The 26,189-nt window shown below is 35.5% G+C and overlaps 1 protein-coding gene across 1 annotated transcript in view; it reads left to right on the forward strand.

Annotated features, from left to right (window-relative positions):
• LOC131838338 (ankyrin repeat domain-containing protein 26-like) overlaps positions 1-26,189 on the forward strand; it is an 83,170-nt gene that overhangs the window by 24,829 nt on the left and 32,152 nt on the right. The window contains exons 9-13 of the mRNA XM_059184301.1: positions 13,770-13,803; positions 14,153-14,279; positions 19,331-19,544; positions 22,676-22,859; positions 24,825-24,977. Of these exons, the coding sequence (XP_059040284.1) occupies positions 13,770-13,803; positions 14,153-14,279; positions 19,331-19,544; positions 22,676-22,859; positions 24,825-24,977 (712 nt within the window). The remainder of the gene's footprint in view (positions 1-13,769; positions 13,804-14,152; positions 14,280-19,330; positions 19,545-22,675; positions 22,860-24,824; positions 24,978-26,189) is intronic.

The raw sequence follows: 26,189 nt of genomic DNA on the forward strand, positions 1-26,189 counted from the left end.
TATTTATATAAAATATGACATATGTTAAGGATATTTATTATAGCATTATTTTCATATTAAAAAGTTAGAGATAGTCTTAAGTATCTGTCAATAGGGAAGGAAATTTTTACCCCTGTAAAACAATGTAGTATGTGACTGTTGGAAAAAATGAGTTTAAGTCTACAAGGTACTGATTGTTTAACAAAGTATATTTAAAGTTTTTGGTTTGATGTCATGTTTTATGCAAATTTTAGAATACTTTTATTTACTTATTTATTTTTCTATCCCAGCATTTCTTCTTCTTTCTTTCTTCTTCTTCTTTTTTTTTTTTTATTATGGTATGGTAGTCACCATACAATACATCATTAGTTTTTGATGTAGTGTTCTGTGATTTGTTGTTTGTGTATAACACCCAGGGCTCCATGCAACACATGCCCTACTTAATACCCATCATTGGGCTCACTCAACTCTCCAACCTCATTACCCTTTAAAATCCTCAGTTTGACTCCCAGAGTCCATAGTCTCTCATGGTTCATCTCCCCCTCTGATTTTCCCCCCTTCATTTTCCCCTTCCTTCTAATTCCTCCATGCTATTCCTTTATTTTTTTATTAACATATAATGTATTAGTAGCCCCAGGGGTACAGGTCTGTGAATCGCCAGGTTTACACATTTCACAGCATTCACTATAGCATATACCTTCCCCAATGTCCATAACCCAACCACCCTCTCCCTACCCCCCCTCCAGCAACCCTCAGTTTGTTTTGTGATATTAAGAGTCTCCTATGGTTTGTCTCCCTTCTGATCCCATCTTGTTTCATTTATTTCTTTGCTACCCCTCAAGTCCCCCATGTTGCCTCTCAACTTTCTCATCTCAGGGAGATCATACAATCATTGTCTTTCTCTGATTGACTTATTTTGCTCAGCATAATACCCTCTAGTTCTATCCATGTCATCGAAAATGGCAAGATTTCATTTCTTTTGATGGCTGCATAGTAGTCCATCGTATGTATGTATGTGTGTGTGTGTGTGTGTGTGTGTGTATCACATCTTCTTTATATATTCATCTGTTGATATCCATTCATTCATCTAGAAAGAGCATGTAGGTTCTTTCCATCGTTCGGCTATTGTAGATATTGCTGCTATAAACATTCAGGTGCCTGTGCCCCTCCGATCACTACTTTTGTATCTTTAGGGTAAATACCCCGTAGTGCGATTGCTGGGTCATAGGGTAGCTCTATTTTTCACTTTTTGAAGAATCTCCATGCTATTTTCCAGAGTGGTTGCACCAGCTTGCATTCCCACCAACAGTGTAGGAGGGTTCCCTTTTCTTCGCATGCTCACCAGGATTTGTCATTTCCTGACTTGTTAATTTTAGCCATTCTGACTGGTGTGAGGTGGTATCTCATTATGGTTTTGATTTGTATTTCCCTTATATGGAGTGATGTGGAGCACTTTTTCATGACTCTGTTGTTCACATTTTTTGACTTGATTATTTGTTTTTTGGGTGTGGAGTTTGGGAAGTACTTTATAGATCTTGGATACCAGCCCTTTATCTGTAGTGTCAGTTGTGAATATCTTCTCCATTCTGTTGGTTGTTCTTTGTTTTGTTGACTGTTTCCTTTGCTGTGCAGAAGCTTTTTATCTTGAAGTCCAAAAGTTCATTTTCACTTTTTTTTCCTTTGCTTTTGGAGACATGTTCTGAAAGAAGTTGCTGTGGCTGATGTGGAAGAGGTTACTACCTATGGGCTACTCTAGGATTTTGATGGATTCCTTTCTCACATTGAGGTCTTTCATCCATTTAGAATTTATCTTTGTGTATGGTGTAGGATAATGGTTGAGTTTTGTGAAAAACAGAATACTTTTAAAATCTGATGTGTTGCAAAAGGAAGTTACCTGCTATACTGGCACTCTTATTACCAACAAAATTGCTAGTCACTAGGTTTTGGTTTTGGTTCCTAGCGCATGAGTGCTCAAATGTTGGACCCTCAAATTGATCTGAATATTACCAAGAGATTTCATATGGCAACTTGTCCCATGTTCTATACAAACATTTCATTTGATCCCTGTCTATAAACTAAGATGTTGCTAATGTGTTGAATCTTCTTAAGGTATCATGCATGCATGCTATTATCCTTCCTTTTTAAAGAGAATCTATTTCTACATGCACCCCACCAAAATTTTCAATAGTAACTTCATATTATAGAATTTATGAGAATTCAATTTACAAAGTAGGAATATTTTCTACATTCTAAACCCCTTGTACTTTCCTTAGAGAATTTTAATCTGACTAATGATTTTGTATAGTAGAAGATATCCTAGAGTTAGATGATTTTTATCAAGCATGAAATACTGCTGTTGGAACTTAGAGTTTTTCTGTGGTCTTTCTAAGCATGAGAAAAATGATAATCAGGTTATATAATATATATATAGAAAATTTTTAAGGAGTCTTTTGCTGGTATAATTTCATGAATTATTTAATGCCTTGATCTGGCTTTTTAAAAAGATTTTATTTGTTTATATTAGAAAGAGAGTTGGGTTTGAGGTGCGGTGGTGGGGAGAGGGATAAGCTGGCTTGGCACTGAGAGCAGAGCCCTGTGCAGGGCTTGATCTCACAACCCTGAGATCATGGCTTGAGCCAAACCAAGAATCAGAGACTTAACCAACTAAGCCACTCAGGCGTACCCTTGGTCAGGCACTTAAAAAAAAAAATAGTGCTACATGTATGCAATTTAAAAAACTTCAAGATATTACAAAAATACTACGTCATCATTATGTAAGGATTGAACTAAACAAGAAAATTAAGTCATCTATAATCATTCCACTTAGCTATGAAATCCTTAAAAGAACCATGTACACTCAGTGATCCTTATTTCCATCCCATTCACTATTGAATTATCACTAGTAATTTTCACTCCCATTACTCCAGAATTGATCTTTCAAAGGTTACCACTGATTTTCATTTTAATAAATCTAGACATAATTTCTTAGATCTCATTTTATTTAACCTATCAGCAATCTTTCACCCATTGGAAAACTCTCTTCTCCAAAATTCTGTCTTCATTTAGCTTTCAGAATATCACTCACTCACCTGGTTCCCCCCCCCCGCCTTTCTAGTCTGTACATCTCAGCCCGATTTGCTTCTTTCTCTTCATTCTCCATGTCTTCCACATTGAAGTCTTCCAGGAATCAGTCCTTGATCTTCCTTCTCTTGACTTTTACTATCTTGTATATTCTTGTATATTCTAATGATCCTCAAGGTTGTATCTCCAGCCCACATCTCTCTGTGGAATTCCAGACCTACATATGAAACTGCCTATTTGATATTTCTTTGGGATAGTTATTGGGTATTGCAAACTTAACATGTCCAAAATTGAACTACTGATATTCTTTCTTATACCTTCTCTTCTTGTCTTTCCCAATTAAGTTAATGACAATTCTTCTAGTTGCTCTGCCAAAAAAAACTTGGTATCATCTTTGACTCCTGTCTTTTTCTTTTTCATACATGTCCCATCTACTCTGTCAGCAAATCTTGTCAGGTCTTCCTTCAAAATATATCCAGAAGCCAAGCACATCCTCCGTGACCAAGCCACTGTCATCTGTTGTCTGTATAAGTGTAATAATTACCTAATTGGTCTTCTTGTTTGTTTGTTCTTTTGCCTTTTCTTTTTCCATTTATTCTAAACACAGTGGATCTTTTAAAACACAAGTCAGCACCATTTATTGAAAAGGCTGTCTTTTTTTCCATTGGACATTCTTTCCTGCTTTGTCGAAGATTAGTTGACCATAGATTTGAGGGTCTATTTCTGGGCTCTCTATTCTGTTCCATTGATCTATGTGTCTGTTTTTGTGCCAGTACCATGCTGTCTTGATGATGACAGCTTTGTAATAGAGCTTGAAGTCCGGAATTGTGATGCCACCAACGTTGGCTTTCTTTTTCAATATCCCTTTGGCTATTCGAGGTCTTTTCTGGTTCCATATAAATTTTAGCATTATTTGTTCCATTTCTTTGAAAAAGATGGATGGTACTTTGATAGGAATTGCATTAAATGTGTAGATTGCTTTAGGTAGCATAGACATTTTCACAATATTTATTCTTCCAATCCAGGAGCATGGAACATTTTTCCATTTCTTTGTGTCTTCCTCAATTTCTTTCATGAGTACTTTATAGTTTTCTGAGTATAGATTCTGTGGCCAACAGACACATGAAAAAGTGCTCCATATCACTCGGCATCAGGGAAATACAAATCAAAACCACAATGAGATATCACCTCACGCCAGTCAGAATGGCTAAAATCAACAAGTCAGGAAATGACAGATGCTGGCGAGGATGCGGAGAAAGGGGAACCCTCCTACACTGTTGGTGGGAATGCAAGCTGGTGCAGCCACTCTGGAAAACAGCATGGAGGTTCCTCAAAATTTTGAAAATAGAACTGCCCTATGACCCAGCAATTGCACTATTGGGTATTTACCCTAAAGATACAAATGTAGTGATCCAAAGGGACACATGCACCCGAATGTTTATAGCAGCAATGTCCACAATAGCCAAACTATGGAAAGAACCTAGATGTCCATCAACAGATGAATGGATCAAGAAGATGTGGTATATATACACAATGGAATACTATGCAGCCATCAAAAGAAATGAAATCTTGCCATTTGCAACAACATGGATGGAACTAGAGCGTATCATGCTTAGCGAAATAAGTCAAGCAGAGAAAGACAACTATCATATGATCTCCCTGATATGAGGAAGTGGTGATGCAACATGGAGGCTTAAGTGGGTAGAAGAATAAATGGAACAAGATGGGATTGGGAGGGAGACAAACCATAAGTGACTCTTAATCTCACAAAACAAACTGAGGGTTGCTGGGGGGAGGGGTTTTGGGAGAAGGGGGTGGGATTATGGACATTGGGGAGGGTATGTGATTTGGTGAGTGCTGTGAAGTGTGTAAACCTGGTGATTCACAGACCTGTACCCCTGGGGATAAAAATATATGTTTATAAAAAAAAATAAAAAATTAAAAATAAATAAATAAATAAATAAAACTGTTTAAAAAAAAAAAAAAAAAAACACAAGTCAGATTATGTCTTTCTCTGCTCAAACCCCAATTGTCTCCGATTTCACTCAGAGTATGTGCCGAAGTTTTTTCTAACACCTACAAGGCCTTGTATGATCTATTCATCTAGGGTCTCTCCCTATTGCTTACCACCTCTCCTTGATTTGAACTCCTATTTTCTGTCCTTTTCACTCTGTTGAGGCACACTGAATGTTTTTCTTTTTTTTTTTCTTTTTTGCTCTCTATAAACACTTTGAGCATACCTCTCTACTTGCTGTTGACTCTGGAGTGCTTTTACCATCAATGCTCTCATATGGCTTGCTTGCTACTTGCTCCTTCCTTTTTTTTTTTTAAGATGTGCTTAAAAATTAAGGCCTTTCGAGGTGCCTGGGTGACTCAGTGGGTTGAATCTCTGCCTTCAGCTCAGGTCATGATGCAGGGGTCCTGGGATGGAGCTCTGCACAGGACTCTCTGTTCAGCAGGGGGCCTGATTCCCCCTCTCTCTCTCTGCCTGTCTCTCTGCCTACTTGTGATCTCTTACTCTGTCAAATAAATAAATAAAATCTTTAAAAAAATTAAGGCCTTTCTTGGTTATCCTATATTTCAGGAAATATCCTGATTTCTTAGTTATCCTATAGCACATCAAAATTTGATTTCTCTGCTTTAGTTTTTCTCCTCTACTATTGGCTATTTCGCCTGTGTAGCTTATTGTTCATTGTATTTACTTCACTCATGAGTAGGATTATAGTTATCTGTTTAACAGTTTTAAAACAATAATTGCTAGCTTTCTTTTTGTTTTCAGTGCTCTTTGGGGCTCATGCTCAATTCCTAAATTAATAATCTCTTGTGGGAAATTTAGTCTTTTTGTGAGTTTATGTAGCTATATGCTAATAATATTCTCTTGCATGCATTTAGTCCATGAAAAAGTAATTATAATTTTGTATTAGTAAGTCTAGCTTTTATATTAGGATTAAATAGTAAGCTAAAAGTATACAAAAGTTACCAAATCATTTTCTTTAAGAAAATTAAAAAGAAATTATTTGTGAGAGAGAGAGTATGAGCAGGAGGGAGGGGCAAAGGGAGAGGGAGAAGCTCAGTGGGGAGCCTGATTTGGGGTTCGATCCCAGGACCTGGAGATCATGACCTGAGCTGAAGGCAGACCTTATCCGACTGAGCCACCCAGGCACCCCCAAATAATTTTATTTTCAAACAAAGTTAAGCACATTATTGCTATTTTTGACATCTGAGTATTGTTGAATTTTGTCCAGATTTTTTGAGGTATAATTGACAGATAACTGTGTAAATGTAAGGTATACCTGTATTACTTTAATATACTTTTATATTGTAAAATGCTAATAGTGTTAATAGCTCTATCACCTCACATAATTATCATTTCTTTTTTAGCAACTCTTTTAGCAACTTCTAAATATATAACAGTATTATTAACTGTAATCACCATTCTGTACATTAGATCCTCAGATCTTACTCTTCTTGTAACAGGAAGTTTGTACCCTCTAGCCAATATCTACCCATTTCCCTCAGCTTCCTACCCCTGGCAACCACAAATCTATAAATGTGTGTGTGTTTTTTTTTTTTTTCCAAGATTCCCTGAGTAAGTCAGATCATAGAGTATTTATCTTTTTGCATGACTTCCTTCACTTAGCTTAATTCCCTCAAAGTTCATTCATGTTGTTGCAGAGGACAGGGTTTCCCTCTTTTTTGGTGGCTAAAAATATTCCATTGTAAGTGTATACCACATTTTTAAATCAGTGGATCCACTGATGGGCACATAGGTCGTTTCCGTGTCTTGGCTGCTATAAATAATGCTGCAGTAAATGTAGAGGGACAGATACCTCTTTGAGATACTGATTCATTTCTGTCAGAATGTTCCCAGAAATGGGATTACTGGATATTCTGATAGTTCTATTTTTTCGTTTGTTGAGGAACCTCCACACTGTTTTGCACAGTGGCTGTACCAGTTTACAGTCCTGTAACAGTGTGTAAGGATTCCCTTTTCTGTACATCTTTGCCAGTGGTATCTCTTCCCTTTTTGATGTAAGCCATTTTAACAGGTGTGAAGTGATAGATATATCATTATGGTTTTGATATGCATTTCCCTGATGAATAGTGATGTCGAGCCCATTTTTTGGTCCTGTTGGCCATTTGAATATCTTCTGAGGAAAGCTGTCTATTAAGATGCCTTGCCCAGTTTTTAATTGAATTGTTTTTGTGCTGTTGAATTGTATGAATTTTTTATATACTTTACATATTAACCTTTTTTCAGATAGTGTGGTTTACATATATTTTCATCCATTCTGTAGGTTGCATGTTCATTATGTTACTTGTTTCTGCTTTGTTTTTTAGATTTTATTTAAATTCAACTTAGTTAACATATATTGTATTATTAGTTTCAGGGGTAGACTTTAGTGATTCATCACTTGCATGTAACACCCAGTGCTCCTCACAAGTGATGAGCCCACCACACAGACCATCTTCTAATGCCCACCACACATTTAGACCATCTTCCCGCCCACCTCCCCTCCAGCAGCTCTGTTTCTTTTCTCTAGTTAAGAGTCCCTTACGGTTTGCTTCCATCACTGTTTTTATCTTATTTTTTCCTTTCCTTACCCTATATATTCAACGTAAATGGAACTAGAGCGTTGCTCATTTCTTTTGCCGTGCAGAAACATTGCTTGTTCCACTGTTTTTGCTTTTGTTGGTTGTACTTTTGATATCACATCCAAAATCATTGCCAACAATGTTGGCAATATCAGGGAGATTTCCCCCTGTTTTCTTGTAGGAGTTTTATGGTTTAAGGTTATATATTTAAGTCTTTAACCCAGTTTTGGCTAATTTTTATGAGTGGTGGTAAGTTAGGGGTCTGGTTTCATTCTCTGCATGTGAATATCCAGTTTTCTCAGGATCATTTATTGAAGAGATTATCTTTTCTTCCTTGAGTGTGCTCAGCTCCCTCATCAAATTTTAGTTGACTACATCCATGGGTTTATTGTCCAGTTCTTGATTCTTTTTCTTTGGGTTTTGTGTTTTTTTTTTTTTTTTAATGAACGGTCATCCTATTTTGATTTTTATACCTTTGTAACAGTTTGAAAACAGGAAGTGTGATGCTTCCAGCTTTGTTCTTTCCCAGGAATTATTTGCTTATTTGGGGTATTTTTTGTTCTATATAAATTTAAGGATTCTTTTTACCTATTTCTCTGAAAAATGTCCCTGGAATTTTGACAAGGATTGCCTTGAATCTACAGATGGCTTTGAGTCATGTGGATATTTAATGTTGATTTTTCTAAGCTATAAATGATGAGTTATCTTCCTATTTGTGTGTCTGATGTTTCTTTGTTCAAAGTCTCAGTTTTTAGTGTACATATCTTTCACCTCGTTGGTTAAGTTTATTCCTAAGTATTTTGTTCTTTTTGATGCTTTTGTGAATGGTAGTTATAAATTTCTTTTTCAGATTTTTTGGGTTAATGTATAGAAATGTAATGGATTTGTATATGTGGATATTGCATCCTTCATCTTTGCTAGTTCCAACAGCTTTTTGGTGGTGTCTTCAGGATTTTCTATATGTAAGATCATATCCTCTGCAGACAAAGACAATTTGATTTCTTCTTTTCTGATCTGGATGCCTTTCTTTATCTAGTCTGATATTGAATACGAGTGGTAAGGTGAGTGCCTTTGTCTTATTCTGGAACTTAGAGGAAAAACTTTCAGTGTTTTGCCACTGAGTATGATGTTAGCTGTGGGTTTTTCCTATGTGGTCTTAATTATGTTCAGGTATGATACTTTGGTACCCACTTTATTGAGAGTGTTTATCATGAAAAGATGTTGAATTTTGTCAAATGCTTTTTCTGCACATATTGAGATGATCAAGTAATTTTTTTCATTCTGTTAATGTGTATCAAATTACTGATTTGATTTGATTGATTTCTATAGGATAATTTTGCTCAGTAAAGTATTCTTGGTTGGCAGTTCTTTTCTCTCAGCATTTTTTTTTAAGATTTTATTTATTTGACACAGAGAGAGGGATCACAAGTAGGCAGAACAGCAGGCTGAAGAGAGGGGGAAGCAGGCTCCCCCCAAGCAGACAGCCTGATGTGGGGCTCAATCCCAGGACCCAGAGATCATGACCTGACCTGAAGGCGGAGGCCCAGCACATTGAGCCATCCAGGCTCCCCTCTCTCAGCATTTTGAATATACAATCCTATTCTTCTCCTGGCATATAAGGTTTCTGCTGAGAAACTGCTAATAGCCTTATGAGGGCTCACTCGTAGGTGACAAGCTTCTTTTCTCTTGCTGCTTTTATGATTCTCTCTTTGATTTTGATTTTCGATGGTTTTATTATAATGTGTTTTGGAGAAAATCTCTTTAATTAGTTTTTTTGATGACTGAGCTTCATAAACTTGGATTCCAAATGTTTCCCCAGGTTTGAGAGTTCTCACCCATGACTTCTTTAAGCTTTATGTCTTTTTCTCCCTTTTCCTCCTTCTGGAACTGCAGTAATTTACATGTTGTTTCTTTTAGTGGTATCCCACAATCACATAGGCTTTTCTCATTCTTTTCTTTCTTTTTTCTTTGTTCTCCACTGATTGGATAACTTGAAAGTTCTAAAATTTGAAAACTTTAAATTCACAAGATTTTTTTTGATCCATTTTCCTCTCAGTGATTTCTTTTTTCTCTCTCTCTCTTTTTAAAAAGATTTTATTTTTATTTATTTGACAGAGAAAGAAAGATCACAAGTAGGCAGAGAAGCAGGCAGAGAGAGAGTGGGAAGCAGGCTCCCTGCAGGGAGCCTGATGCCAGGCTGGATATAAGAACCCTGAAATCATGACGGGAGCTGAAGGCAGACGCTTAACCAACTGAGCTACCCAGGCGCCCCTTGTCAGTGATTTCTATTGCTTTTTTCTATTTCATTTACTATATTATTCAGCTCCAGAATTTTTTAGTTATTTTTTTAACTATTTCCAGCTCTTTTAAAAAATATATATTTTATTTATTTATTGAGAGAGAAAGTGAAAGAGATCAGGTTGGGGGTGGGAGAGAGAGGGAGAGAGAATGTCAAGCAGACCTGGGGCTCAATCCCACAATCCTGAGGCCATGATCTGAGCTAAAACCAAGAGGCAGACACCTAACTTACTGAGCACCCAGGTGCCCTTCCTACTCTTTATTAAACTTCTCATTTCGTTCTTCTAGTATTTTTCTCATCTTATTGAACTGGGTTTTTTTGTTTTTTAAGATTTTATTTGTTTATTTATTTATTTTAGAGAGAGCATGTGTGTGAGCCAGGTGAGTGGGAGAAGGAGAGGGACATGCAGACTGCACTGAGCATAAGTCCGATGCAGGGGTGCATCTCATGACCTTGCGACCATGACCTGAAACAGAATCAAAGGTCAGGCGCTTAACAGACTGAGCCACCCAGGCACTCCTGAACGGGCTTTTTGTGTTTTCTTGTAGCTCACTGAGTTTACTTAAAACTGCTGTTTTGAATTCTTTTTTGGATAAACTAATGATCTTCATGGGTTTGAGATCAATTATTGGAAGATTATTGTGATCATTTCGTGGTATAATATTTCCTTGACTTTTTATATTCTTTGAAGTTTTACATTGCTGTCTTTGCATTTGAAGTAGTCTTTAATGACTACCTTTCCAGTGTATCCAAACCTGTTTTGCTTTGTTTTTTCTCTAATGGTGTGCTGGAACTTTACTGTAAGAAATTTAGTTTTCCAAAAAGGCTCTCTCTTCAATGGGTGAATATCTAAGTGTGTTCCAAGGGCTCCCAGATGTGGTTGAGAGGAAGGGGCTGGAGCCAGTCTGTGGACTATTGCTGGCTCTATAGCTGGGACTTTAGTAAGTGTGTCTGTTATCTGATGCATGGGTAGGTAAGAGTTTTCCTAGGTCCCTTGGTTTATGATGCTTGGTTCCACAGCTCCTACAAAGAGGTCCACAGCTGTTTTGTTGCCACAAAGACATTGTATTGTAATTGTATATTTATCAATCTTTGAAGCAAGGGATGTGCTTATATATGGTTGGACTTCATAACTGTTCTGTGAACTAATAAATGAATTGAGATGGCTATCAGAATTTTACAAAAAACTGGTTTTTTATTCTTTACCAGTAAAATTATTAGAAAACATCAGTTTATTAAATCTTTTAAAAATATTTTAAAGGATTTTTTAGAATTTAATTTTTTCTCAGTGCTCCAATATTTATTGATTATGGACCACACCCAGCACTCCATGCAATTTGTGCCCTCCTTAATACCCACCACCAGGCTCAACCAACCCCCCACGCCAACCCCTCCAAAACCCTCAGTTTGTTTCTCAGAGTACACCACTCTCATGGTTTGTCTCCCCCTCCGATTTCCTCCAACTCACTTTTCCTCTCTATCTCCCAATGTGCTCCATGTTATTACTTGCTCCACAAATAAGTGAAACCATATGATAATTGACTCTCTCTGCATGACCTAGTTCACTCAGCATGATCTCCTCCAGTCCCGTCCATGTTGATACAAAAGTTGGGTATTCACCCTTTCTGCTGGAGGCATAATATTCCATTGTATATATGGACCATATCTTCTTTATCCATTTGTCTGTTGAAGGGCATCTTGGTTTTTCCACAGTTTGGGGATTGTGACCATTGCTGCTATGAACATTGGGGTACAGATGGCTCTTCTTTTCACTACATCTGTATCTTTGGGGTAAATCCCAGTAGTGCAATTACAGGGTCATAGGGAAGCTCTATTTTTAATTTCTTAAGGAATCTCTGCACTGTTCTCCAAAGTGGCTGTACCAACTTGCATTCCCACCAATAGTGTAAGAGGGTTCCCCTTTCTCCACATCTTCTCCAACACTTGTTGTTTACTGTCTTGTTGATTTTGGCCATTCTAACTGGTGTAAGGTAGTATCTCAATGTGGTTTTGGTTTGAATATCCCTGATGGCTAGTGAAGATGACCATTTTTTCATGTGTCCATTAGCCATTTGTATGTCTTCTTTGAAGAAGAGTCTGTTCATGTCTCTGCCCATTTTTTGATGCGATTTTATGTTTTTTTGTGTGTTAAGTTTGAGGAGTTCTTTATTAGATCTTGGATATCAGCCTTCTGTCCATAGTGTCATTTGCAAATATTTTCTCCTATTCCATGGGTTGTATATTTGTTTTGTTGATTGTTTCATTTGTTGAAACTATTTTTTCTTGAGGAGGTCCCAAAAAGTTCATTTTCACTTTTGTTTCCTTTGCCTTTGGAGACATGTCTTGAAAGAAGCTGCTGTGGCCTATGTCGAAGAGATTACTGCCTATGTTCTCCCCTAGGATTTTGATAGATTCCTGCCTCACATTGAGGTCTTTGATCCATTTCGAGTTTATCTTTGTGTATGGTATAAGAGAAATGTCGAGCATTTATTTAAGAGAGAGGGATAGAGAGTAAGAGACAGCATAAGAGGTGAGAAGGCCACTGAGCCAAAGGCAGTGGCTTAACCAACTGAGCCACCCAGGCTCCCAAAAATATTAGCTTTGTTTTTTTAAAGATTTTATTTGTTTATTTGACAGAGAGAGAGAGAGAGATCACAAGTAGGCAGAGAGAGAGAGGAAAGAAAGCAGGCTCACTGCTGAGCAGAGAGCCCAATGCAGGACCTGATCCCAGGACCCTGGGGTCATGACCTGAGCTGAAGGCAGAGGCTTTAACCCACTGAGTCACCCAGGCACCCCCATTCCTTGATAATTTTAGATATTCAGTGCCTTTGATAGTATCATGAATGGTTATGGATTTATTAGGGACTTTGAATTATCTGGTTATATTTACTTAATATTTGTTTAGATTCTGGGGGAAGGGGGAAGATTTTATTTATCAATCTATCATAGATTATTACTTTTGGCTTATAAAGTTCTAAATTACAAAAGCTGAAGATTCCTGTACCAACAGTGTCATTGACACATATATAGTATACTCAATAAGTGTCTGTTTGGGAATAAACAGTTGAATGAATAAATGAATGCCCATTGATCAGCTTCTGTAGAAGAAGCAAATCTTGAGTTGTTTGAAAGTAGATTTTCAATATTGCCTACATATGTAGTCTTTTTATTTAAAAAATGGTTAAGATTTATGAATTATTATTACAATTATAGCTAAAATTGGAATACTAATAGATTCACTTGCTATCCGATTACTTAAAAACACTTAAACATTACTTTCGCCATATGTTGTAAAACACGTGTTTTGAAGGCACATTTCCTGGATTTGAATTCTGGGTCTACTCCTGACCACCTGTACTAGCTTTGGGAAGTTACATTTTTCTGTGCCTCATTTTCTTCCTGTGTAAAATACCTAATATAATTACCTAGGTTTTGTAAGATTGTTGTGAGGCTTAAAATAGCTTTAAAACATGTGAAGTTTTCATAAAAATGCATAGTATTTACACAATAGATCCTCAAAATACTAATATCATGATTATTTAAAAAGGGTTTCTTCCATATCAGAATGTAACTTGAAGTTTCCAAATAGTTTTTAGAACCAGTAAAAGCTTTATTTATTGAAAATGACAACAAAAAATGTGGTATATTTCTTCGTATCAAATAATGCAAGTTATGTTATGATTTTCCTTTGCTCAGTTTGATCTGAATTTAGTGCTTTGTTAACATTATTAATAATATAGTTTAGATATGATTTAGATATTCCTTATATTTTAAGTATTTAATATTTGCCTGAAAAGAATTGTTTTTTTTTTAGATATTCAAAGAAAACTTCTAGTGACAAGGAAGAGGTAAATACATATATAGAAAATTTATTAATTTATTAATTTTTAAATTTTTATTTTATTATGTTATTTTGATAATGTTTATCAGGAATATTATTCCATGATATAAAATTACTTTAGGAAAGGTATAGTGAAAAAAGAGAAAATCTGCCTTTGTTGTACAGACATATACTTTGAAAAAGTTGTTCAGAAACACTAGCTATTGATAAAGGTCATTTTGATAAAAATCAGTCCTTTTGAAAGTACCTTTTTTTTTTGCTCTTATAAAGAGATATGTGTATTTATCATCTCTCTACACTCAGTATATTTTATCAATATTCAGGGAACATTTTGAAGTAGTATTATTTATTTATAGGTCAAAGAAACAATTGATTCTATGGATGACTTCAATGACTTAGCTTTGTCATCTGAAAGAATTTCGGAGGTTTTCCACATGCCTGACTGTCATCATATGGCTTGCATGTTGCTAATTGAACAGCATGGTATGTATTGTAAAGGTCAGACCATTGTGTAAATATGAAGCCTTTGTATGTACATTACTATAGTAATATGTGCACTTCTTGTCTAGTGCTGTACCATACAACACTGATGTGTTATAGAGCTACTCATCTCAGAAATACATTTTATATGAAAATAGAGAAATGTTGAATACTCTTAGCAAAGAGCCATAATTTCCACTATACTTTTCATCATGGGAATGGCACACCTGATGTGTGTTAACTCTCCTCTTCTGTGCCTTCACCCAAGGTCAGGTTACCACTATATTTGTCCTAGAATACTGAAACAACCTCGGGACTGTTTTCCTTGTCATGCCTCCTCCCAGAATCTTGGTCTACTCTGCAACCATAGTTACCATATATTTTTAAAAAAATTATATTTCATCACGTGACCCCCTTGCTTAAAGCTTAGCTATTACTCTCATCGTTCTGGGATGAAAGACCACAGTTCTCAGCCTCATCTTGGATTGTTTCATATCCTTCTGTCCATATCTCAGCCACTGTTTTAGATATTTTTCCTTACAATAGAGCTTTTTTCCCCTCAACAGCTTAAGTTAGGACAACTGCACATGTATAAAGTGTATAATTTGATAGTTTTGACATATGTATATGCATATGAAACCATAACTGTAATTCGGGCAGGTAAATAACCCTTAAGTCTCGTGTCTCTTTGTAATCTCCCATTATGAAACTGCCGAATGTTTTTCTAAAGTAGTTGCAACATTTTCAGTTCCCACCAGCAATGTCTGAGAGTTCTGATTTCTCCCTGTATATTCATAACACTTAGTATTGTCAGTTTTTTAAATCTCAGATGTTCTGATGGGACTGTAGTATATGTATCGTTATGGTTTTAGTATACATTTCCCTAAGAACTTATAATGTTGAGCATATATTTGTGGGCTTATTTGCCATTTGTATATCTTCTTTGAACTGTCCAAATCCTTTGTCATTTTAGAAATTGGGTTTTCTTACCTGTTGAGTTTTGAGAATTCTTTGTATATTCTAGATATAGTTCCTTTATCACCTGTATTTTTTTTTTTTTTGCAAAGATTTTCTCCCAGTCTGTGACTTTTCATTCTCTCAGCAATATCTTTTGAAGAACAGTTTTTCTTTTTTGATGAAGTTCAGTTTATACTTTGTTCTTTTATGAATTTTTGCTTTTGGTGTTCCTATATGAGAACTCTTTGCCTAGCACAAGGTCAGAGATTTTCTCTCTGCTTTCTTTTAGAAGTTTTGCAGTTGAATAACAAAGTTTTATAGTTTTAGGTCTTACATTTCGGTCTGTGATCCATGAGATCTAGTTTGTATTCTTTTTTTAAAGATTCTATTTGTTTATTTATTTATTTGACAGAGAAAGAGAGCATGAGCAGAGGGAATGGCAGGCTGAGGGAGATGGAGAAACAGTCTCCCAGCTGAGCAGAGGGCTGGACATGGGGCTTGATCCCAGGACGCGTGAATCATGACCTGAGCTGAAGGCAGCCACTTAACTGACTGAGCCATGCAAGCACTCCCATTTTGAATTCTTTTTTATTTATGATACAGGGTATGGGTCCAGGTTTATTCTTGAACTTAGTAAGTTTACTTATTAGTTTTAGTAGCTTTTTAAAAAATTCTGTCAGATTTTTCTACATAACCAAAGTATATCAAACTTTTTTTTAACTACTATTTTACTAATTTCTTAAGGTGGAGCCAAAGGTCATCAGTTTGAGGCTTTTCTTCTTTTTTAGTACATACATTCAGTGCTATAAATGTTCATGTGAGTGCTGCTACTGCAGGATTCCAGAAATTCTTATGTGTTATATGTTCACTTCCATTCAGTTCAGAATATTTTCTAATTTCTTTTTTCTTTACTTCTTTGACCCAGGGGTTATTTAAAATTTTATTTATTTGAGAGAGAGAGAGAGAAAGAGAGAGCATGAGCTGGGAGGGGGGAAGAAGACTCCCCTCTAAGCAGGGAGCCCAGTGTGGGGCTTGATCCCAGGACCCTGAGATCATGACCTGAGCCGAAGGAAGACATTTAACTGACTGAACCACCCAGGTGCCCTGACCCAGGTTTTATTTAGATGTGTGTTAATTAGTTTTCAAATATTTGAGTATTCTCCAGAGATATTTTTATTCTTGATTTCTAATTTGATTTCTTTGTGGTCATAAAACACACTCTTATGACTTCAGTTCTTTTGACTTACTTCTCCTATTATAATTTATTTTATGATCCAGAATATCGTCTCTTTCGGTAAGTGTTCCATGGATGCTTGAGAAGAACAGTTGTGTTCAAGTCTACTATGTCCTTGCTGATTTTCTGCCTACTGAAATCTCAGACTATAATTGTGAATTTGCTTGTTCCTCTGAAGTTCTGTCAATTTTACTTTATGTATTTTGAACCTGTTAATAAATGCATAAACATTTAGGTTTATTATGCTTCCTTTAGTTGACTGTTTTATCATTATTAAATGAACTTATTTACTGCTGCTAATGTTTTTTTGTTTTGAAATCTATTTTGTGTGGTATTAATGTAACCGCTCAGGCTCAGCTTTCTTTTGCCCAGTGTTAGTGTGGTCTGTCATGTTTCTGGCCTCTTAACACATTTGTAGTTTTTACATTTAAAATGCATTTTTTTAATAGCTGGAAGATAGCTGGGTCTTCCTTTTTTATCCATTTTGATGTCTGCCATTTCCTTGAGGCTTTTAGACCATTTTCATTTAATGTGATTATTGATGTAGTCGATTTGAATCTGTCATCATGTTGTTTGACTTCAATTTGTCCTTTCCGATCTTCATTGCATTCTCTTCTTTTCTGATTTCTTTCAGATTGAGCAAGTAATTTTTATGAGTTAGTTTTATTTATGTGTGTGTGGGTATGTGTATGTATGTATTTTTCTTACTAGCTGTAACTCTGTAGTTTTGCTATTTTGGTGATTAGAGCCTAAAGTATATGACCTAAGCATCATAGTCCTCCATCTAGTAATGTTATAACAGATCATATGTCGTTTAAGAAATTATAAAGGTTTACTTCCTTTTCTTCACTCCTAGCCAGATCCTTCTGAATCTGTGGGTTTGTAGTTTTCATTAAGTTTAGAAAGGTTTTGGCCATGTTTTCTTTTCTTTTTTAAAAAAATATTGTATTCATTTATTTGAGAGAGAGAAGGAGAAAGAGGGAGAGTGCACGAGCCAGGGAGGAGTGGCAGAAGGAGGGGGAGAATCAGACTCCCCTCTAATCAGGGAGTCTAACACCGGGCTTGATCCTAGGACCCTGAGATCATGAGATCATGACCTGAGCTGAAGGTGGACACCCACTGACGAATCCACTCAGATGCCTCCATCGTTTTTTCTTCAAATATTTTTTTCTTGTTCCTTTCCTCTACCTCTTTGGGAAACTGTATATTAGTTACTTGAAGTTTTCTCAGTTTTCCTATGTCAAATTTCAGTCTTTTATTTTGAGCTGTCTAATATGTGTTTATTCCAATCCAGTGTGTTTTTCATGTCTGACATAATTTACATCTCTGTAAGTGCTATTTGGTTTTTCAAAAATTAGCTTCTACGCCTCCACTTACCTTTTTATGCTTTATTTGGAGTTCTACCTCAGTTAATGACAAACAGTTCGATCCTTTCCCATCCTGCTCTTATGAATTGTTAGGTGAATCCAGAGTAGTGTTCAGCCTAGAGCTCATAATTCCCCACTGCTGAGGCATGACCTACTTAACTCTATTAATTGTGCTGCGGGTTATGAGTTTTTCCAGCATGGCTAATGGGGATAGATACTGCCCCTGGTGCCATGTGAGCTCCAGGAATGGTTTCCTCTGCTCTTTCTAGATGGATCTTTCCCCCAGTGGCAGGAGATTTCCTTACAGCCATGCATTGGTTATTACTCTTCTGATCTCTAGGGTTCTTTCTTGGTTTGGTTTCTCCTCACCAGGGGCTTTGACCTCTGATCTCATCTGTCTTGGTTTCACCAGACTCAGTTTCATCACCTCAACTCAGGGAGTCTGGTGGAGTCTATCGGTTTTTTCTCCTATGTCATGGCCTGGAAATTGTCCCAAGGCAGTGAGCTCAGGTATGTGTTAGGCTAACTTCCTGTGTTTTCAGGGATCATTGTCCTTCATTGCCTGAATTCCTTTTCCTTGAAAATGATTTTAAAGTGTATTTTACCTGTTTTTGTTTGGCTTTTTTCAGGTAGGAAGATAAATCAGTACCTGTTACTCCAACTTGGCCAGAAGCAGATTGCAATAGAACTTTGGCACATGCTGTAGACTGTCTTTAATGCTTTCCTTCCTCATTGCTCACATGCTTCCTGCTCCTCCTTCATTTCTCAGAATAGTTCCTCAGGGAAATCTTCCCTTCTTACTATAGATCAAGTTATGTTATGTGATCATAGAACTCTTTTATTAGAGGAACTATCTGAATTTATAATTGTGTTCTCCTTCCCTAGACTTTAAGCTAAATAAAAGCCAGAGATCTGCAGAGCTTAGTGTAATATGTTTTGCTTTTTAAAAAAATTTTATTTATTTAAGAGACAGAGTGCATAAACAGGGGGAGGGGCAGGGACAGTGGGAGAAGCAGACTCTCCACTGAGTAGGGAGCCCAATGTAGAGCTTGATCCCAGGACCCTGGGATCATGACCTGAGTTGAAGGCAGATGCTTAACCAACTGAGACACCCAGGCATCCCAGTACTATATTTGATATTGAAATCATTCAATATATATTTGTTTAATGTATGAATGAGTGAATGTGAAAGCATACAGTCTTTTATATGCAAAAAGTACTCATATGTTTTATTTATTTTTCTTTTTTTATATTTAATTAATTTATTTGAGAACAAACATGACTGGGGGTGTGGGAAAGAACAGAGCAGGAGGGAGGAAGGGTGGATAGAATCTCAAGCAGACTCTGTGCTGAGTGGAGCCCAATGCAGGGCTCGATACGACGACTCTGGGATTATGTATGAGACCTGAGCTGAAACCAAGAGTCAGATGCTTAGCCAGCTGAGCCACCCAGGTGCCCTATATATTTTATTTGTTTTTGTTTTTTCTCTGATGTAGATTTTGCCAGTTTATTGAAAACCCAGAATGCGGTTCTTTCAAATGAAAGACAAATAGAACGTAAAAAAGATCAATGTGAACAACTTAAAAGAAAAAATAAAGAAATGGAAAATATGGCTAAGGGACTACAAAAGAATCTATCAAAAACAAAAGAAATAATATCTAAGTTGGAGCTTCAAAAAATAAAATGGGAGGATGAACTCTGCAGTTTGAGGTATGATATCTTGGTTTTAAGGAAATACTTGTACTATTTACCTTGTGTGTGTGTGTGTGTGTGTGTTTTTAATAGGCTCCACACCCAATATATTTAGGGCTTGAAGTCAAGAGTGATATCAAGAGTCACATGCTCTACCAGTTGAGCCAATGAGGCACGCCTTGTATTATTTGCTTTTATCTAGAGATGCATAGATGTTTTGAAATTGCTAACTTACCTTGGATTTTATAGGGAAGAAAACTTCTTTAGTACTGTGAAGTATGAGATTCTTCAAAATAATATAGCAAGTTCTTAACAGTGAATACTTTTAATAATTTAATGAATATTCCAAAACATAATTTTAATGACCATATAGAAATCCACCATGTGGAAACCTCATTATTTACCAAATTGAATTTTGGGTTTTTTACCCCCATTTTTCTATACTTTAATTAATGCTGTAAGGAATGTTTTTTATATAAATCTGTTTCTACATTTCTGGTTACTCAGAATAAATTCTTCAATGTAGTGTTGTTAAAGTATAAAAATTTTTAAAGAACATCTTTGATCCTATTTTTAAATTGTTCTCAGGAAATTTTATATTAATTTATATGCCCATCAACAGAGTAGAAAATGGCCATTTTTCTCAAGACAGAAAAAATTTTAAGAACTAGTTTTAAACATATGCGTGATTAAAAGGTGAAATAGAAAATGATTACTGCTAAATTTTTCAGCATCTCTCTTATATGTTGATGAAATTAATTCAAAAGTCTATGCTGCAAGCACATATCACTCTTTATTATTTACTTAATATAGACCCTGTGTTATAAAAAGAGTTTTCAAATGATTTATTAAATGGATAATAGGGGAAACCAATAATACATTATATGTTATGCTGAGTGAAATAAGTCAAGCAGAGAGAGTCAGTTATCATATGGTTTCACTTATTTGTGGAGCATAACAAATAGCATGGAGGACATGGGGAGATAGAGAGGAGAAGGGAGTTGGGGGAAATTGGAAGGGGAGGTGAACCATGGGAGACTATGGACTCTGAAAAACAATCTGAGGGTTTGGAAGGGGCGGGGGGTGGGAGGTCGGGGTACCTGGTGGTGGATATTATAGAGGGCACAGATTGCATGGAGCACTGGGTGTGGTGCAAAAATAATGAATACTGTTATGCTGAAAATAAATAAAAAATAAATTTAAAAAAGAAAAAAAAATGTATAAATGTGTAATTTGAGTGTCACCTGTGATGAGAATTGGCAAGCTGTATATTTGAGTATTCTGTTATCTAAAACTGAAAATTTGCTATAGACTATTTTCTCAAAAATAATCCATATGTTTATGTTATAGAGCTACAGTCCAAATTTGCATGTATAATCTTCAACAGAAGGCTTTTCACATACATTTTTAAATTAATTTGTTTTTTAAAATTTTTTATATTTTTAATTTATTTTTTATTTATTTTCAGCATAACAGTATTCATTATTTTTGCACCACACCCAGTGCTCCATGCAATCCATGCCCTCGATAATACCCACCACCTGCTACACTGACCTCCCATACCCCACCACTTCAAACCCCTCAGATTGTTTTTCAGAGTCCATAGACTCTCGTGATGCACCTCCCCTTCCAATTTACCCCAAGTCCCTTCTTCTCTCTAACACCCCTTGTCCTCCATGCTATTTGTTATGCTCCACAAATAAGTGAAACCATATGATAATTGACTCTCTCTGCTTGACTTATTTCACTCAGCATAATCTCTTCCAGTCCCGCCCATGTTGCTACAAAAGTTGGGTATTCATCCTTTCTGATGGAGGCATAATACTCCATAGTGTATATGGACCACGTCTTCCTTATCCATTCCTCCGTTGAAGGGCATCTTGATTCTTTCCACAGTTTGGCGACCGTGGCCATTGCTGCTATAAACACTGGGGTACAGATGGCCCTTCTTTTCACGACATCTGTATTTTTGGGGTTAATACCCAGTAGTACAGTTGCAGGGTCATAGGGAAGTTGTATTTTTAATTTCTTGAGGAATCTCTACACTGTTCTCCAAAGTGGCTGCACTAACTTGCATTCCCACCAACAGTGGAAGAGAGTTCCCCTTTCTCCACATCCCCTCCAACACATGTTGTTTCCTGTCTTGCTAATTTTGGCCATTCTAGCTGGTGTAAGGTGGTATCTCAATGTGCTTTTAATTTGAATCTCCCTGTTGGCTAGTGATGATGAACATTTTTCCATGTGTCTGATAGCCTTTTGTTTGTCTTCATTGGAGAAGTGTCTGTTCATATCTTCTGCCCATTTTTTGTTATGATTGTCTCTTTTGTGTGTGTTGAGTATGAGGAGTTCTTTATAGATCCTGGATATCAACCTTTTGTGTGTACTGTCATTTGCAAATATCTTCTCCCATTCTGTGGGTTGCCTCTTTGTTTTCATGACTGTTTCCTTTGCTGTGCAGAAGCTTTTGATTTTGATGAAGTCCCAAAATTTCATTTTCACGTTTGTTTCCTTTGCCTTTGGAGACATATCTTGAAAGAATTTGCTGTGGCTTATATCGAAGAGATTACATAGTTGCCTTTGGAGACATATCTTGAAAGAATTTGCTGTGGCTTATATTGAAGAGATTACTGCCTATGTTCTCCTCTAGTATTATGATGGAGTCCTGTCTCACATTGAGGTCTTTTATCCATGTAGAAGAATGAAACTCGACCATCCTCTTACACAATACACAAAGATAAACTCAAAATGGATAAAAGACCTCCATGCGAGACAGGAACTTCTCTTTTTAAATATTAACTAAATTATCTTTTCTAATGGAGGAGTAATTACGAGTATGTGGAAAAAACAATAATTTTCCATTCTTTCTTGAATAATATCAAAATTCCTTTCCCTAATGTATCTTCCAGAGATGTCTCCCAGAGATACTAGTACTAAGCAGCATAATGCTTTTTCATTGCTTCTTTTCAACTATATATATCTTTTGGAAGAGTTTGAAGTGAGAAATTACAAACATGAGCCTTAGAAAGGAAAATAATTGAGAACATAGAAATTTCATTTGGATAATAAACCAGCATATGTGGCACCAGATCATAACATGAGCTTTTTATTGTTTACAAAACAAATTTTAAAATAAGTACATTTATTTGCAGATTTACTCTAAAACAAGAAAAACAAAAAAGAATAAATGCTGAAAGCTTATATGGAAAGATTCAGGAGGAACTAACAAAAAGAGAAGAGCAGTATAAGAAAGAAGTTGAAATGAAACAAGAACTTGAATTTAATCTTAGAGCACTAGATATGGAATTGAGGACTCTAAGAAATCATGTCAATCAGGTAAGTCTTTGATAAAAATTGCATATTTCCATCACTATTATTTATAATATCCCTTTGATTTAATGTGTATTACTTAGGTATAAAATAGATAAAAAATTTAGTTTTATATTAATAGGAACTATGATATTTATAGCTAAAATCATTAATTTATTGGAATTCTTGGCTTCTCATATAAACCCTATGTGTATTTTCTGAATGAAGGGATGGAGGGTAAATTGAAATAAATATGCATGTTGGCTATTTTTTAAAAAATATTTCATTTATTTTTAGAGAGAGAGAGCATGAGTAGGGGATGTGTAGAGGGGGTGGGAAAAGGAGGGATAAGAATCTCAAGCAGACTCTGAGTGCAGAGCCTGACTCAGGGTTGGATCTTAAAACCTTGAGATCATGACCCGAGCTGAAACCAAAAATAGGACACTTAACCAACTGAGCTACCCAGGCACCCCAGTTTTGGATCTTTTATATTAAAATATAGGCTAAATCACCTTGAGACTATGATGGAATTAGTTAAGTGTTTTGTAAAGAAATTTTATTTCACATACTATATCTACCTGTATATCTATGACAAATTTAGCTGTCATTTTTATTAAAATTTGTGTTATTCATATAGGATAAAAATCCTTGTATTTAAAAAGGCTACTTCTTTTGAACATTTTTTTAAGTTCTCTTAAACTTTTACTTTGTTAATATATATTTATAAAATATAAAATTAAAAAATATATATTATATATAAAATATAGTATATATATGTTTATATATGTATATATGTATATATATGTATATATGTATATATATGTGTTTGTATATATATATTTTCTCCATGTATATATGTATATATATTTTAAAAGCCAACACTGCAAACATAGAGGATTTTTAAAGCATGCATATTTTGAAATTGAGATTCAATTAAGTGGATTAACTTGACAGCTCCAGATTTCCCAAGTGAACTGAATAAAAAGTACAGTATCTCAGTACTTTTTATACATATATACAAGTATATATTTATAAGTATAAATATATGTATATATGTATATATGTATATACATATATACTTTAATATATGTATACATTTATGCAAACTATACATAGTACCTTTATATACATTTTAGGTTGGCTCGATTTTATTCTTATTTATATAAATTTGAATTTTTAGTCTGAAATCGTGTATCCTTATGACCTTTTAATCCTTTGAAGGCCCTTCCTTTTCATTAAATCATAATTTGGGGCAATTGTGATGAGCTTTAGCAAAACTATATTTGATTTAATCTTCCCACTGCTATTTATAATTTTTTAAGCAATTTTACAAAAAATTTTCTCATTTCAAATCTCAGTTACTATCATTTGGGCCTAAGTTTATCCAACAGAAAGAGAATTGTATCTCTGTAATTTATTAATTGGGCATTGGATCTCCATTTTCAGATTAATGAGGGGTGGCAGAATTCTTGTGTAGCAGGAATGGAGGTCAGAGAGAGAGGTGAAAGCCAGGTCATCTAGGGTCTTGAAGGCCATTAGAATGACTTCACTTATGTTCTGAGATAGTTATCTATTAAAAGGATTTGAGCAGAGGATTGAACATGTGAGGAACTCTGACATTAATTGAAGCCTCTAATAAAAAAGAAGGAAAACATTTCATACTGTAGAATTTACCAATGCTAGTCCCACCTATATACCCATTTCTTTTTGAGACTTCAGTCGATTGGGAAGCTTTGGGAAAATTCACCTACAAGGAAAGGATAGTGGGGCTGAATTAATTAACTAAGTAACATAATACTGACTAGGCAGATAACATCTTTTTGTGTATTTAACCAAATTCATTAAACAGCCATAATGTGTACATGTTAGGAAAAGGAGATGAATCGATGTTTGTAGTGAAATTTTCCAGGTACATAGGTTAAAGTTATATATTGTTAACATATCTTAATAGTAAGATGATTTATAAAACCAGTAACAGAAATGTCTTATTAGGTTTCTATGAGACAACTTCAAGAAGAACTGGCCAATACCCTAAAAACACTGTCTATGTCAGAGGCTTCACTGGAGGTGAAATCACGTTGTTGTACGAATTTAGAAGATGAGGTAAAAGACTTAAAGGAAAAACTGGCTCAGAGTAAGAATCAGGTATGTATGAAATGTAACATGTCAAGTTAATCTGTAGTTGGTTAAATAATATGAAGTGTTTTAGGATGCTTATTTCCATGGACCACTTCCTTCTCTTTTTCATTATAATTAATTTAGTATAATTTTAGTATCTTCACAATATACTTATTTCTTAAACTTTGACTTTCATTCTGTTACTTGTTTTATACATTTTTTTCTTATGGTAGTTACCCTTAGGAAAGTTAAATCTTATACATTATTCTTCACAGAAATTGGGACTTTTTTTCCTACTAAATAATAATTTTTAAAGACTTATTTATTCATTTATGGTGGGGGTGGTTGGAGAGACATAGGGAGATGGAGAGAATTTCAAGCAGACCCCTGCCCAGCAGAGAGCCCCAAGCTGGCTTGATTCCATGACCCATAAGATCATGACCTGAGATAAAATCCTGAGTTGGATGCTTGACCAACTGAGCCACCCAGGTGTGCTAAATAATGTTTTTTTTTAATGATCTCTCTGTTACCATCATGAGCTAAGCCATGTAAAAGCAGAAGATAATGTTTAATAGAATGTTTCAGAAAATTATCTTATTTCTCATCTTCATTTTTTTGAATGGATACAGAATCTGTACTGATTTCAGGATAACTTGTGCAGAAAAGTGATTTCACAAACCAGTTGAACTTAGGCATTTCCTTCATTTTCTTTTCCTTTTCAATATATAATAAATGCACAGAAATATTTAGATCATGTATACTATATATACCCAAAAGAGAGAATTAAGAAAATTATCTTGGCCTTGCCATTGGATTTTTTTAAAGCTGTATTGAGATGGAATGCACATTCCATACAATTCACCCATTTAATATTTGTAGTTCAATGTTTGGGTATATTGTTAGAGTTGGGCAACCATTACTGCCATCAAGTAGAACATTTTAATTACCCTGAAAAGAAACCCTTAATCTTTGCCCCCAGGCTCAGGCAACAACCAGTCTACTTTCTGCCTCTATAGAGTTGCCCATTCTGAATATTTCATATATGAAGAATCACACAATGTGTGGTCCTTTGTGACTAGCTTTCTTCGCTTAATGTTTTTGGGGTTCATCTGTCTCATAGCATATATCAGTGCTTCATTCCTTATTATCAAATGGTACTCCATTATGAGAAAAAACCCTTGTTCATTCATCATTTGATGCACCTTTGGGTTGTTTCCACTTTTGGGCCATTAATAATGC

The sequence above is a fragment of the Mustela lutreola genome, chromosome 8 (assembly GCF_030435805.1).
Source record: "Mustela lutreola isolate mMusLut2 chromosome 8, mMusLut2.pri, whole genome shotgun sequence".
Lineage (NCBI taxonomy): Eukaryota > Metazoa > Chordata > Mammalia > Carnivora > Mustelidae > Mustela > Mustela lutreola.